Raw genomic sequence first — 14,185 nt, forward strand, 5'->3', positions numbered from 1 at the left:
CGCGTTCGCGTCCCAGTGTTGCACCTGGTTTCAGAAAGCCAGAGCTTTTCCTAATGAGAAACCACATATTGTGACTTAACCTATCGGAAGGTCATTGCGGAAACGCCTTTCCAGGTCCTGCCTGGACCCTCATCCCCGGAAGCCAGGCCCCCTTCGCCGCCCCCCGCGAAGCCGGTCGCGGGCTGTTGGGGCGCTGCCTCCGGGCCCAGGCGCAGTGTCCCTCCTCCCTGACTCACTCCATGAGCCACGTGCCCGTTCGTATTCACTGAATGCCTGTCAGATTCTATGAAACCTATGGAGGCACTGAACCGTCCAGACAGCCTCTATGTTGTTTACCCAAGTCGTTTAGGCACAGCGAGACCTTGTACCAGAAAGGGGTGGAAACCTCCGCAAATCCACTCCCCCCACCCCCATCCAAACCCCCAGGTGCGGCAGGCCTCGCAGGTGCGGCCGGCTCGGACTTGCGATGTAGTTTTTCTTGGCCACCAGCTCCTACCAGTCACAAACCTTCCAGCAGCCTTCGTCCAGCGCCGGGGAGAAACCCTGGATAGAGTTAGCCCTTTAGAAGATGTGACAGTCAATATTTATGAAAAGGGTATAACGGAAATTGGGGAAGTTAAGTGATTTGCCGTGGCATAATGCTTAAAAATGGGAGAGAGTTGGGTTTAGGTCTACATATTAAACCTCGTAAATTTAGGCCGCTTAATACTCCACCATAGCTGCATGGAGGAAACCAGTCACATGCGATGTTAATGTAGACAAGACAGTGCTATTTAGACGTGTATTGGCTATATTTCACTTCAATTGGTGGCCTGGTTTCTTTGCCTCTGGGCAAGGTGGGGTGTTTTTGTTTTTGTTTTTATCGTTAAAACACACTGTATGCAGGAAACGTATTTGTACGTTTTAGGTTGACTGGTAGTAAGTAGAGCGCGGGACATGTATTAATACGTTTTTTATAGACTAGCGGTAGAATGCGGGTAAGGTATAAATACGTAAACTAAAGTTATCGTAATTTTATTGAACGTTGCCATTTGCGCAAAAAAATTAGCAAAAATGGCCCGCGCCATGTGTCACCTGTTAGTGCGCGATAAAAACTACCCGCAAACAATGTATTTTAAGAGTGAATAACTCCTCTCTCTCCTCTCCTTCCCCCTCTTTTTGTCCCCAGGAAAATCTAATGTAATGGATGCGCTTAGTTTTGTTATGGGAGAGAAAACAGCTAATTTAAGAGTGAAACATATTCAAGAACTTATTCATGGAGCACATATTGGAAAGCCTGTTTCTTCTTTTGCAAGTGTAAAAATTGTGTATGTGGAGGAGAATGGAGAAGAGAAAACATTTACAAGAATTATTCGAGGTATATTTTTGTAGATGTTGCTTATGAGTTATTTGAGTTTTCCAGAGTTAAGTCAGATTACCTGTTCAACTAGCGTAGTGAACTAGACTTCTTTTCTCTTGAATAACAATTCTCAGAAGTAAGTAATAGAACCTGTTTGGTTCTCCACTGGGACTCTTCTTTAAGCAGATATATTTGTTCAAACTTCTCCATTGTCAAATAACATTTTTGTACCTGGTTATTAGGTTAAAATAAAGGAGAGCCCACCTTAAAGATAGAGAAGTTATAAAAGTCCTTCCTGGGGTTATTTATGTATATTTACCTTGTTTTTTTGAATGGTGAACTAATTATATGCATATTTTTGGTTTGTATAGAAAGTTCTACCATTGAAAGCAACTTCAGTGAAACATTTGAATTTGTATTTTGTGATTTATTCATGAAATCCTGTTTCCTGAGTAAACTATATATATATGTGTGTGTGTGTGTATATATATATACACATATTTATGCGCTAGGAGTTTACAGAGCCTCTATAAAAGTGTTTCTTGGTGGGTTTGTTGTTGCTATTTTCATTCTGGTCTACTAGAACTTGGTTTTAATATTCTAATGTATAAATACTATTTTATTAACTTTCCCCAAATTTAATCACAGGTAATTTTAGAAATACTTATATACTTGTACCTTAATGTCTAATTTAAGCATTTCACCACTTTATTACCTAAATATCTTCATTGGTTTTCTCACTTTCTTTTGGTTTTTACTCAAAAGTTTCCCATCTCACTAAGGATTCCTTAGTCTACTCTATTTATTTAATAAACCACCATACATTTGTTTTTCCCATTTTATTAAGGTATAATTGTAAAATATGTATATATTTAAGCTATACAACTTGATGTTTTAATATACATTGTGAAATAGGTGACATAATCAACCTAATTAACATATGTATCACCTCACCTGGTTACTGTTTTCTTTTGTGTGTGTATATGGTGAGAACACTTAAGGTCTACCCTCTTAGCCAATTTAAAGTGTGCAATACAGTATTGTTAACTGTAGTCACATTGCTATGCAATAGATCTCCAGAGCTTAGCATCTTGCATCTTCCCAACTCTGTATTCCTTGACCATCTCCCCATTTTCCTCTCCCCCCAGCCCTGGCAGTCACCATTCTATGCTCTGCTTCTGTGAGTTTTGACTATTTTAAATTCCACATATAAGTAAGGTCATGCAGTATTTTTCTTTCTGTGCATGGTTTGTTTCACTTAGCATAATGTCCTCTGGATTCCTCTGTGAAACTGCAAATGGCAAAATTTCCTTCTTTTTTTAGGTTGAATAATATTCTCATGTTTTCTTTACTTACCCACTGATAGACATTTAGATTATTAGCTATTGTGAATAATACTTCAATAATATGGGAGTACAGATAGCTCTTCAAGGTACTGATTTTATTTTCTTTGAATATATACTCAGAAGGGATTGCTTGATCACAAGGTAGTTTTGTTTTGTTAATATATATTCTTATTGATTTCAGAGAGGAAGGGAGAGGGAGAGAGAGATAGAAACATCAGTGATGAGAGAGAATCATTGATCGGCTGCATCCTGCATGCCCCTACTGGGGATCGGGCCCACAACCTGGGCATGTGCCCTTGACCAGAATCGAACCTGGGACCCTTCAGTCTGCAGGCCGACGCTCTATCTACTGAGCCACACCAGTTAGGGCAGGTAGTTCTGTTTTTAAGTTTGAAGAATCTTCATATGGCTTTCTATAATGGCTGTACCAATTTATATTCCCACTAACAATATACAAAGTTCTCCTTTTCTTCACAGCCTCAGCAACACTTGCCTTTTTGTCTTTTTTATTGTAACAGGTTTGAGGTGATATCATTGTAGTTTTGATTTGCATTTTCCTAATCTTTCCTGATATTGAGCACCTTTTCATATACCTGTTGGCCATTTGCATATAATCTTTTGAGAAATGTCTATTCAGGTTCTTTTCTCATTATAAATTGGGTTATAATACTTTGGTTTTTTGCTACTGAATTGTATGAGTTCCTTATATATTTTGGATATTAACCCCTTGTCATATATGTGGTTTGAAAAGATTTTCTCCCATGCCATTGATTTTGTTTTACACTCTGTTGGTTGTTTCTTTTTATGGGCAGACATTTTTTATTTTGATACAATCCCATTTATCTATTTTTGCCTTTGTTGCTTGTGCTTTTGATAGATGCAAAAAATTATTGACCAGATCAAAGTCAAAAAGCCTTTCACCTGTGTTTTCTTCTATTAGTTTTACAGTTTCAGGTATTACGTTAAGTCTTTAATCCATTTGGAGTTAATTTTCATATGTAGTGTGAGCTAAGGGTTCAGTTTCATTTTATTTGCATGTAGATACCCAGTTTTCCCAACACTGTTTATTGAGGAGACCATCTTTCCCCCATTATATGTCTTGGTTCCCTTGTTGATGATCAGTTGACCGTAGATGTACAGATTTCTTCCTGGACACTATTCTGTTCTATTGTTCTATATGTCTGTTTTGATGCCAGTACCATACTGTTTTGATTACTGTAGCTTTGTAATATATTTTCAAATCAGTAAGTGTGATGTCTCCAGCTTTGTTCTTGTTCCTTGTCCATCTGTCTTAGTCCGTTTGGGCTGCTATAACAAAATATCACAAAATGGGTAGCTTATACAAAATAATAATTTATTTTTCATAGTTCTGGAGGCAGGATGTCTGAGGTCAGGGTGCCAGCATGGTCATGATGATGAGCGCTCTCTTCCAGGTTGCAGACTTCTTATTGAATTCTTACATAGTGGAAGGGACAGGGAGCTCTATGGGACTTCTTTTATGAGAGCACTTATACTAGCCCTGGCCGGTGTACTCAGTGGTTAGAGTGTTGGCCCACGCACTGAAGGGTCACGGGTTCGATTCCCAGACTAGGGCACATACCTGAGTTGCAGGTTCAATCCCTGGCCCTGGTCAGGGCGAGTGCAGGAGACAGCCAATTGATGTGTCCCTCTCACATCAGTGTTTCTCTCTCTCTCCCTCTACTCTCTCTCTCCCCCCACTTCCCTCCCTTCCACGCTTTCTAAAAATATCAATGGGAAAAAAATACAATCTTGGGTTAGGATTAACAAACAAACAAAAAAAGAGCACCTATACTATTCATGAGGGCTCCACCATCATGACCTAATCACCTCCCAAAGGCCCTACCTACTGATATCATAACCTTTGGGGGTGAGGATTTCAACATGAATTTAGGAGAGACACAAATATTCAGACCATAGCACCATCCTATTTAAAATTGCAAATGCGTGATTCCAGCATACAGAAACTTTCATACCTTCTTCCCAACTCTATATTACTTAACTCATAGCACTTACCAATTTCTTTCATGTTTATTTTACTTACATATCTTGTTTTTGTCTGTTTCCATTACTGGGATATAAGTTCTTTGAGGTCAGACTTTTGTCTGTTTTGTTTACTGCTGTAGGGAACTCATTGGTATGTAGTATACAGTATTTGTTGACTGATTAATGCATGTATTAACATGTATATTACTGCATAACTGGCATTTCAATAAGAAAAATAATTTTATAAAACTTTCAGCACTTGATATATGTTGGATATTTATACTTCCTATAACAGCCTTTATTTACTTTAGGGGGATGCTCAGAATTTCGTTTTGATGATAATCCTGTGAGTCGTTCCACTTATATAGCAGAGTTGGAAAAGATAGGTATAATAGTCAAAGCACGGAACTGTCTAGTTTTTCAAGTAAGTAGTTATAAAGTTTATTTGATTCATGATTTTGAAAAACCATCACTATATTTTACATGTTGGTGTGCTTTACTGTTTTTAAAAGGGAACTGTAGAGTCGATTTCAATGAAAAAACCCAAAGAAAGAACCCAGTTTTTTGAGGAAATCAGCACTTCAGGAGAGCTTATAGGAGAATATGAGGAAAAGAAAAGAAAGTTACAGAAAGCTGAAGAGGATGCACAGTTTAATTTTAATAAAAGAAAAAACATAGCTGCAGAGCGCAAACATGCAAAATTAGAGAAAGATGAGGTAAGGTGTCATGAAGATGTAACCAATTTAGTGTTGGATACAAAAACTGTCAGAATTGCTAGATATTGGCTTGGGGTTACTAATGAGACTCTTTTAATACTACTAGAGGCCCCATGCACGAAGATTCGTGCAAAAATGGGCCTCCTTCCCCTGGCTGCTGGCACCGCCTTCGCTCCAGCTGGAGCCGCCTTTCCGCCTTTCCACGCTGCCCAGAGGCCTGGAGCGGCTGGGGCAGTGTGGAACGCCCCAGCCGCTCAGCGCCTGCATATGCAAATTAACTCGCCATCTTTGTTGGGTTAATTTGCATGCTCCTAATTGGCTGGTGGGCATTGTGAAGGTACAGTCAATTTGCATCCTTCTCTTTTATTAGTGTAGATAAGACAAATAAAGCCCAATATTCATTAAAGATAAGCCTTTTGAGCATGGCTGGAGTGGCTCAGTGGTTGAGTGTCATCTCATGCACTATGAGATCACCAGTTCAATGCCTGGTCTGCACATGCCAGGGTTGCGGCTGGGTCCCAAGTAGGGGTCATGCAGGAGACAGCTGATTGATTCATCAATGTTTCTATCTCTTCCTCTCCCTTCCTCTCTCTCTAAAAATCAATAAAAACATTTTTTTAAAAAAAAAATAAGCCTTTCAATATGTTTTTTACCATTTGGGTGTGTGTGTTTTCTTAAATAGGTCCACCTGAACTAAAAATAAGCGTGAAGAGTTTATGCCTTACGTGGCAGTGGTTCTCAAACTTTTGCTTCTTTTTCCCTTATATTCTTAAAAATTACTGGGGCCCTGGCCAGGTTGCTCAGTTGGTTGGAGTATCATCCCATACACCAAAAGGTTGCAGGTTCTATCTCCAGTTAGGGTGCATATGGGAAGCGACCAATGGATGTTTCTCTCTCACATAGATTTTCTCTCTCTGTCTCTCCCTCTCCCCCTTCTCTCTCTCTAAGATCAATTAAAAAAACTACATATCCTCGGATGAGAATTAAAAAAAATTATTGGTGACTGCAGAGTTTCTGTTCATGTGGGTTATAACTATCTACCAGCATTTATTGTATTTGAAATTAAAACTGGGAAACTTAAAATATATATTTTAATGATCAATGTATAAGTAATGTATTATATGTTAACATAAATAATATTTTAGTGAAAAAACTGCATTTTTTTTTATTCCGGTGACATTGGTTATTGGGATCATATAGGATTCTGTATATTGCATTGTGTGCCCACCACCCAAAGTCAAATCATCTTCCATCACCACATAATAGGCCCCCTTTACCCACTGCTACTGCCCTACTCATTTCCCCCTGGTAACCAACATTCTGTTGTCTGTCTATGAGTTTCATTTTATATCCCACAAATGAGTGAAATTATATGGTTCTTAGCTTTTTCTAACTGATTTATTTCACTTAGCATAATATTCTCAAGTACATCCATGTTGTTGCAAATGGCAGTTTTTCATCTTATAGCTAGTTGAGTAGTAGTACATGCGGGGGGGCGGGGGCGGTGTGTATCACATCTTCTTTATTCAGTCATCTATTGAAGGACACCGGTTGTTTTCATTTCTTGGCCACCGTGAATGATGCTGCAGTGAACATAGGGATGCATATATCTTTGCAAATAAATGGTTTTTAATTTTTCGGGTAGATACGCAGAAGAGGGATGCTGGGTCATGTGGTAACTTCTTAATTTTTTCAGGAACCGCCATACTGTTTCCATAGTGACTGTACCAGTTTACATTCCCACCAGAAAACTGCTTTTTTTTTCTAAAACTACGTAATTAGAACTGTAACATTGTTTTTACATTTTTGTAATCTTTTTTTTTAATATATTATATTGATTTTTTACAGAGAGGAAGGGAGAGAGATAGAGAGTTAGAAACATCGATGAGAGAGAAACATCGATCAGCTGCCTCCTGCACATCTCCTACTGGGGATGTGCCCGCAACCCAGGTACATGCCCTTGACCAGAATCGAACCTGGGACCTTTCGGTCCGCAGGCCGACGCTCTATCCACTGAGCCAAAGCGGTTTCGGCCATTTTTGTAATCTTAATACCTAGCTTAATAAAAGACATGAATTCTCACACCTGTTTCTGTATTAAATCTTATTTGTGTCAAGGCCTAGCAGCTTTATTCATCATTGGCTTTTGCACCATCAATCAGTGCAGATATAAACACAATGAAAAAGGCAAGTTTTAGTATTACTTTGAAAATAGTTTTGACCTCAGGGACTCCCTAAAATAGTGTGGGGGACCCCTAAGAAATAATGGCCACACTTTGCAAATGCTGTTCTGTGGTATTTTCTTGGTACCCTTCACAATGCCTAGTAGAGTACCGCATGTATGGTTGATAATTATTTGTGTTTAGAGTGATCTTTTTAAAATGCAAATCAGATTCTGTCTTCCTCTGGCATAGAACCTCTTCCAGTGCAGTGCTTCCCACTACACCAAGAATCTAGTCTCCTCCCCAGCCTTCTGATCTGGCCCCTGTTCACCTCTCAGGCCTTAACTTCCGACCACATTGACCTTTAGTATTTATTGAACACCCACACTCCATTCTAGCCAGAGCTTTTGCTATTTCCTCTGCCTAGGTAATTGTATGCCTGATTTTTGCATGGCAAATACTCTCTCATTCACGCTTTCAGAAAAAGCCATTCTCTGTCAGGCATTTGCTGTCCATGCCCCCAATCTAAATTAGCACCCACTCCCTGGTGCTATTGCATTACTCTATTTTGTTTCTTTTATAGCATATATTGCTATATGATATCTTGTTTATTATTTGTTTACTTGTTTACTCAATGTCTCCTCTTCACCCCCCCCCCATTAGAAAGACCAGGGACTATTTCTATTTTGTTCTTCACTTTATACCCAGCACAAAGAACAGGGCCTGGTACATAGTAGGCAATTAAAAAATATTTAAAGAAATAAATGAGAGGTAGATGTGTTCCTTATTAGTGATGTTTTTTTGTTTCTTAATATTTTTACATGTGTGTATATCACATGAAATTATTTGTTGGCATTATAGCTGAGTTTATGAAAAGTCAACTTAAATATGCTTCCTTTTAACTCTTGTTGAATTTACTGTTTTATAGGCAGAACGTTACCAGACTCTCCTTGAAGAACTTAAAATAAATAAGATTCAACTGCAGCTTTTCAAGCTATACCATAATGAGAAAAAAATTCATTTGCTGAACACTGAGTTAGAGAATGTGAATAGGAATTTGAGTGACACAAAAGAATCTCTTTCTCATCATGAAAACACAGTGAAAGCCAAGAAAAAGGAGCATGGGATGCTAACTAGACAGCTGCAACAAACAGAAAAAGAATTAAAGTGAGTCTTTAAAAATAATTATTAGCAGTTGGATTTTAAGTAGATCAATAGAGAAAATAAAAATAAAAGTGATGTTTTGAAAGTTGATTATTTTAAGTTTTTTACTTTGGAATACTTTAGATGTACAGAAAAATTATAAAGAGAGGACAGAGTTCCCATATTCCCCACACTTGGTTTCTCCTACTTACATCTTACATTATGAGTATGATACATTCGTCAGAATTAGTGAACCAATGCAGATACATTACTATTAACTGAAGTCCATACTTTATTCATATTTTCTTAGTTTTTACCTATTGTCCTTTTTTAAAATCCAGAATGCCATATTACATTTAGTGATCACATCTCCATAGACTCCTCTTGCCTGTGACAGTTTTTCAGACTTTCTTTGTGATGACCTTGACAGTTTTGAGGAGTATTGTTCAGGGTTTTTTTGCACAGTGTTCCTTAACTGGGATTTGTCTGATAGGGTTTTCACAATTAGGGTTTATGAATTTGGGAAAGAAAACCACAGGAGTAAAATGCCATTCCCATCATGTTATATGTATCAGGGATGTCCACAGATCATATGTTATATGACACATCTATCTAATGATTCATCATATCAACTTGACATCACTTTAGATATTGACCTTTCCTTGCCCATCTACAACCTCCCACTCCAACAGTGAGAAACCTGCCTTTCACAAGATGCCAGCATTTGCTCAATTGTTCAATTCTAGGAATCCCGTACGGCAGCATCGGAATTGTACATCATACCCTCCTAGGAAGCAGCCTTATCAACTAGAGTAGGATGCTTATGTACAGTTTCTTTTGCTTTTAGCTTTGCAGACGCCACTCATTTCTAAAGTTACTTAGGTTAGCACTTTTTATCCCCACCCCTTCAGTAAGGTGGTTTAATGCATATGAAATACAGTTAGATTCTTTTGTCGCTTTCTACATTCCATCTAGGATGTCTTGGCCTCCTCTGAGTGATTTTTTAAATTTGCATACATTAAAGTACACTCGGTGCTATAAAGTTCTGTAGGTTTTTACAGATGTGTGATGTCTTGTGTCCACCATTACAGTGTCATATAGAGTACTTACCACTCAAAAAATTCCCCTGTGCTTCATCTATTCAACCCTCCTCCTAACTCTGGCAACGACTGCTCTGCTTACAGTCTCTGAAAGTTAGTTTTTAGAATTTTTTTTAAAATGTGTGATCTGGTCAAAAGAACTTCTTCCCTTTATTTATCACAACATTTAATTTCCTTTAAAGCAGACTTGATTTTTCTTTTTAGATCTCTTGAAGCACTTTTAAATCAGAAGAGGCCCCAGTATATTAAAGCCAAAGAAAACACTTCTCACCATCTTAAGAAATTAGATGTGGCTAAGAAATCCATGAAGGACAGTGAAAAACAATGTTCTAAACAGGAAGATGACATAAAAACCCTAGAGACAGAGCTGGTTGATCTAGATGTTGCATGGAAAAGTTTTGAAAAGCAATCGGAAGAAGTCCTACAGAAAGTGCGAGACATTGAATTAGAAGCCAGTCAGGTGAAAAATTCATCACATGGGCAATCTTTCATTTCTAGTCTTTCAACTTCTTTTAATTAGAAAAAAAGTTTGAAGAATGACCTCTCTTTCTGATCCTTTAAGAGATTGTCCTCAGAATCTAAATTAGTAGGATTTAAAATTTGCAGCCTGTATATGGAATCTAAATTTAATCTTTAGGCTATTTTTCTTTATAGGATTAAATGGCATTATAGCATTTTTGAGTTTATTAAAGTCATAGAAAATACTTCAAGATGATTATATATATATATCATTTTGTAATAAGTGTTAGGTAATTCTTGTGTTTTTAAAATAACATGAATATTATAAAAACTTAAAAGTCATATACATATGGCTTTGAAGAGATGATCACAATTGACAGGGAAATTGATTACTTAATGTGATTTAAAATATTAAGTGATGAATTAATATCCAATGTAGTATATAAAATTTACGTACAATAAATTGATGGTAGATATCCAAAAACTTGTAATTCAGAGTTTTTAAACATTCCACTAAATTTTTATCATTTATCTTTTTCATTAACTTTATAGTAGTCTAACATTACAATATAGGTACTAAAATTTTGTGACTACATAAATAGGAACAGTACATAATTTTCTCTGAGTTCCTCTTTTGGATTTAATGAGGTTTAATCTCCCTTCTCTTTTAAGGATTTCTTACAGATACCTGCTAGAGGTGATTTTGAATATCTTATTGATGTATCTAAACTGTTTTAAGTAAAACATTCATTTAATGTTCACATTTATCTGGAGAAGATGGCCAATTCTGATCTAATTTATGTAAAACACTTTTTTAAAAAATATATTTTATTGATTTTTTTACAGAGAGAAAGGGAGAGAGATAGATAGCTAGAAACATCGATGGGAGAGAAACATCAATCAGCTGCCTCCTGCACATCTCCCACTGGGGATGTGCCCGCAACCCAGGTACATGCCCTTGACCGGAATCGAACCCGGGATCCTTCCGTCCACAGGCCGACGCTCTATCCACTGAGCCAAACCGGTTTCGGCGTAAAACACTTTTGATGAGATTAAATATCTGTTAGTAATTATGTTAATAAAGGATATCACATAAAGACTTGCCTCTCATGCTTCTTTGAGTTGGCAATGTTTAAATGCTCTTTACACAGCTGGATCGTTATAAAGAACTTAAGGAACAAGTAAGGAAGAAGGTGGCTATAATGACCCAACAACTGGAAAAACTGCAGTGGGAACAGAAGGCTGAGAAAGAAAGATTGGCATTTGCAAAGAGGAGGCATGGAGAAGTTCAGGTACTTGGTTTGTACACTCATGATTTACAAATATTTTCAGTGAAATGCTATTAGCTTTTTATATTAGCTTTTCAATATAGAAGTGGATTTACATCAGACATAAGCGATTAATAATTCTTGGTTACCTGTTATGCTGCTTGTGTCATATAGGTGCCACTTTAGGGTCTAAGGTACAGATGGTGCCTTCATTCATATAGTCAGTAAGCATTTTCTGTGCATCTATATAGTGATAGGGATGGGCAGATGATATAGCCTCTATTCTTACATGTATTATATAGTCCAGTGAGGTTAGGAGGAGGATACATAAAGGGAAAAAACAATTAAGTATCAAATAGAGGTGAATGCAAAATTATTTGGAAACATTAAGGCCATTGCCCAAGAGGAGTATAATAGTCTACATGGGAAATGGCCATCAAAATAGCATTTTTTTTTCAGTTAGCAATAATCCCGCCTCAGATAAACCTCATTGGCTATGATACTGCCACTGCGCAAAGCTCAAAATAGCATTTTAATGGTCTGCCTTAGAGTAAGACAGACCTGGCTTCCAGTTAGTCTTGTTATTTACTGACCTGTGTGATCTTGGTAATTAAATTATTTAACTTGTCTGCACTTTGGTTTCTTCGTTTGTACAATGAGGATAGGTATGTCTACCTCAGTGATGGGCAGGTAGAATACAATGGAAAGGAGTGTGATACTACACCAAGGTCTGATCTTTCCCTCTAATGCCTCATGGTGTAGGACAGTGATGGCGAACCTTTTGAGTTCGTCGTGTCAGCATTTTGAAAAACCCTAACTTGTGCTCGCTTCGGCAGCACATATACCAAAATTGGAACAATACAGAGATTAGCATGGCCCCTGGGCAAGGATGACATGCAAATTCGTGAAGCGTTCCATATTTTAAAAAACAAACCAAAAAACCCTAACTTAACTCTGGTGCCGTGTCACATATAAAAGTTTTTTTGATATTTGCAACCATAGTAAAACAAAGACTTATATTTTTGATATTTATTTCATATATTTAAATGCCATTTAACAAAGAAAAATCAACCAAAAAAATGAGTTCGCGTCTCACCTCTGACACGCGTGTCATAGGTTCACCATCACTGGCGTAGTATGTGGTAATCATATGAATAGAAGAAAGGACTTTTGTGGAGGAGAACAGTGTCCCCTGGCTGGTGTGTCTCAGTTATTAGAGCATGTCCTGTCCGCTGAGAGATTGAGGGCTCGATTCCTGGTCAGGCACATACCCACGTTGTGGGTTTGGTCCCCAGTCGGGGTGTGTATGGGAGGCAACGATTGATGTTTTTCTTTCACATCGATGTTTGTCTCTCCCTCTCCCTCTTCCTCTCCCTTCCCCTCTTTAAAATTAATTTTTTAAAAATTAAGAAAAAAGGCCTTGGCCTGGTGGATTGGTGGAAGCATTGTCTCGTACGCCGAAAGGTGTGGGTTCGATCCCCAGTCAGGGCGCACCGAGGTTACAGATTTGTTTCTCTCACTTTGATGTTCTCTCCCTGTCTCCCCCTTCCTCTCTAATATCAATGAGTATATCCTTGAGTGAGGATTAAAATAAATTTTAAAAGCAGGAAATATAGTAACATAGCAGTAATTAATTTTTAAATACTTGAATCATTTGTATTGCATTATCAAATTGTACACTGATTGCTATAAATTCTCATTGCACACGTTTGCCTTTGTGCATGCTAATTTTGAAAAAACTTACTTATCGCTACATGTTAAATTCCATGGTTACCACAGCACAAAGCCTTACCTAGCCTGCCTTTTCTCCCTACCCCACCAAAAAAAACCCTGAGAATAGTTTCTTCTGCATCTAATCACTCATTCTTAATCTATATCTAAAGAATGTTATCCAATTGAAGGAAAAGCACAGTTAGTTGGTACAGCTTTACTAGACTGGAAGCTTCTTAAAGGCAGGATTCATAATAGTGTCCATTATAAATTTTGTACTTAGTGCATGTCAGTACGTTTTGGTTGAATTGCTGTTGTCTTTTGAATATGAAAACACTGACAGGAGAAGAAATAGATTGAGGTGGAGAAAGATGGAGAAATCTGTATTCATACTCAGTGTCCCATAGGACTGGGGACTCCCTCCCTGGACAGGAGGGGGCATAACTTCCCACAGATACCAGATGGCTAGGTGCTGCGCAGTGGTTGGTTTTCCAGACACTAGCACTATCGGCTGGCATCTCAAATGCAGAAGGCCTGCTACCAAGGCAGGCTGATTTCCCCCATTATGTGTCCAGCAGAGCACCCAGCCCCTGACCCCCTCCCTGTGGGATGATGGCCCTGGTCTTTCACGTTTCCTCCAGGAAAGCTATTCCTCAACCAAAGCATGTCTGACGCTTATTCCAGGCTCTTTGCATAACAGGGAGTGATCCCTCAGAGACCCACCTGCCCAGTGAAGTAATTGCCACAAAGAAACCCATCTGGCATGACACAAGCCTTGGGAGCGGCCAGAGTAAAGGCAGGGGCAGGTTTCCTAGTTGACTAAACTTTGTGTTCTTTGTGAAGTAATCTTGTTTTTTTCTCTTTGCATGGAATTCTTTTTTTTTTTTTTGGACTTTTAGCTTTAATTTTGCTTTTAAAATACTGTTGTTGTTTTTTAAA

General features: G+C 38.1%; 1 protein-coding gene across 2 annotated transcripts in view; it reads left to right on the forward strand.

Annotated features, from left to right (window-relative positions):
- Window positions 1-14,185, forward strand: part of SMC1B (structural maintenance of chromosomes 1B) — a 63,944-nt gene that overhangs the window by 1,047 nt on the left and 48,712 nt on the right. For both annotated transcript variants that reach the window (XM_014533177.1, XM_005886022.2), the window contains exons 2-7: window positions 1,169-1,357; window positions 5,001-5,113; window positions 5,202-5,405; window positions 8,495-8,733; window positions 10,014-10,269; window positions 11,420-11,560. In XM_014533177.1, the coding sequence (XP_014388663.1) occupies window positions 1,169-1,357; window positions 5,001-5,113; window positions 5,202-5,405; window positions 8,495-8,733; window positions 10,014-10,269; window positions 11,420-11,560 (1,142 nt within the window). The remainder of the gene's footprint in view (window positions 1-1,168; window positions 1,358-5,000; window positions 5,114-5,201; window positions 5,406-8,494; window positions 8,734-10,013; window positions 10,270-11,419; window positions 11,561-14,185) is intronic.

This window comes from Myotis brandtii, unplaced genomic scaffold, assembly GCF_000412655.1.
Source record: "Myotis brandtii unplaced genomic scaffold, ASM41265v1 scaffold952, whole genome shotgun sequence".
Classification (NCBI taxonomy): domain Eukaryota; kingdom Metazoa; phylum Chordata; class Mammalia; order Chiroptera; family Vespertilionidae; genus Myotis; species Myotis brandtii.